The 1991-nt window shown below is 51.6% G+C and overlaps 1 protein-coding gene across 1 annotated transcript in view; it reads left to right on the forward strand.

Moving 5' to 3' along the window:
• LOC125959282 (venom allergen 5-like) overlaps positions 1–936 on the forward strand; it is a 1054-nt gene extending 118 nt beyond the window's left edge. The window contains exons 1-5 of the mRNA XM_049692096.1: positions 1–26; positions 96–242; positions 314–395; positions 471–618; positions 705–936. The exon at positions 1–26 is cut by the window's left edge and continues 118 nt beyond it. Coding sequence (XP_049548053.1) covers positions 1–26; positions 96–242; positions 314–395; positions 471–618; positions 705–936 — 635 coding nt within the window. The remainder of the gene's footprint in view (positions 27–95; positions 243–313; positions 396–470; positions 619–704) is intronic.
• Positions 937–1991: the final 1055 nt, after the last annotated feature.

Raw genomic sequence — 1991 nt, forward strand, 5'->3', positions numbered from 1 at the left:
GACGTCCACATACAATGTGCTACAAGGTAAGGATAAGAGCGGCTCCGCGAAGAATTTCCGTGTAATGTTTCTTCTTTTGTGTCTGTCTATTGTAGCCCAACGTAACACACTCGCGATGCCAAAAGTTCCAACCGATAGCCCTGAGTGAGGCCAACATCAAAAGCTTCATGATGGGACATAACGGATTGCGGAATAAGGTGGCAACGAACGCACAACTTCCGGCCGTAGATATGCAATTCTTGGTAAGTGGCAGAACAACTGAGTCGACTCCATATCGATATTTCAACGCATCTACTATTTCCCTTCGCTACAGCACTGGGATCCATTTTTACAGGCCATGGCCGAACGGTGGGTACGTCAGTGCATCCTTGGCTACGACGAGTGTGACTCCATCGGTCCGTATAGTTCCATCCAAGTGGGCGTAGCGTATGCAATACCGAGAGTGTAATGATTCATTGATCCTTTGCCAGGCAACCCTCCTCATTCGGTCGGTCAAAACATATTCTTCCATCCGAAACCACCGCTCAAACACTGGGAAGCACTTGTCCTGAGCACATGGTTCAACGAAAAGCAGAACATGAAGCACACCTTATCAAATAGTGAGCTACGCAGTGAACAGTAAGTCATAACCCCTTTTGTCCAGTTGCTCCCCAGAGCATGCAGTGATGATTCTGACTTTCCACTTCCCTTCATCTATTGGTCAGCTTCTCGAACTACACTCAGCTGGTCTGGGCGAAGAGTGAATTCGTGGGCTGCGGTGCGGCGCAAATGTTCGGCGGTTATCTGGTTGTTTGCTATTACCATCCGAAGGGGAACATTCCCGGCCAACCGGTCTACCGAGTGGGCCACCAGCCATGTACACGCTGTCCGCAGGAGCGTGCCTCCTGTTCGCACGTTTTCCGTGGCCTCTGTGGCATCGGTATGGGGAGTGGATGAGAATCGGGAATCGGGTCCGCAGCTCACGTGTTCGCTCGTTTTGCTTTTTTCTCTCCTCTTTCCAGATGACAGATACTCCGCCAGTACGCGGCCATCGGTGACGATGACGCTGCTGATGATAGGAGCAGCGGCAGCGGCAGCGTCGTCACGATATGCCAACGCTGCCACCACACATTAACACTCGCCGCTTACGGTGGGAAAATGGCTTCATTCTGTAATGTAATCGCACAGCCAGCAGCAAACAAGCAAACAAATGGTAGCACACACACACACACACGGCGAGTGTGCGTGTTGGCGTGCGGAAAAGTGTGTGCGAAGAGGTGCGAACGTGAACGCCGCGCCACGAGTGGCCAAAATGCTCAGCTAATTAAACGAACGCAGCGAAATGGTGGGCCTGCTGGCTGGAATGAAGTTATAAAAAAGTCATTATGTTGACACGTCGCCTCCTCAATCTGCACACGCTCGTGTGTGTGTGTGTGTGCCAGAAGGGGGAGGGGTTGGGGGTGGTGGTGGCGGAACAGAAATGGAAAGCGAACACGCGAAAGAGCGCCACTCATTAGCCATGCCTCATTCGCGCACTTTTTACTTCTGGGCGTTAGGCCGTGGGATTGAATAATGAGGATGTGGCCAGGACCTACTCCCGGCACGATGCGCTCTCGATGTGGAACAGAGAAATTAGGGGGAGCAGAACTCGCGGAGTTGACTCATTGAGATTAACATTTTAATAGTATGTCGTTTGGCGGGGGGGCCGCCGCGAACACAACAACAATGGTTTGAACAAATATTTGCTTAACCATCACCGCGCGTCGCGTCCACACGCATAGTTTATGGTTTCTAGCGCGACGTTTCTAGCTCATTCCTCGTAAATAATCGAACACAAATAGAGTGACTTCTTCGCTAGTGAGCGGACGAACGAACGAGTCGTCGCAGCTGTTGATCTGTCCGATTTGATAAAAGGCGAAATCTGCGCGACGCTTCGGGGGCGCACCAGCACAAGCACCAGCACGGTGGTGTTCCGATCCATTAACATGTGGTGACCATGAGTCACAGTTGAG

Source organism: Anopheles darlingi, chromosome 2, assembly GCF_943734745.1.
Source record: "Anopheles darlingi chromosome 2, idAnoDarlMG_H_01, whole genome shotgun sequence".
Taxonomy (NCBI): Eukaryota; Metazoa; Arthropoda; class Insecta; order Diptera; family Culicidae; genus Anopheles; species Anopheles darlingi.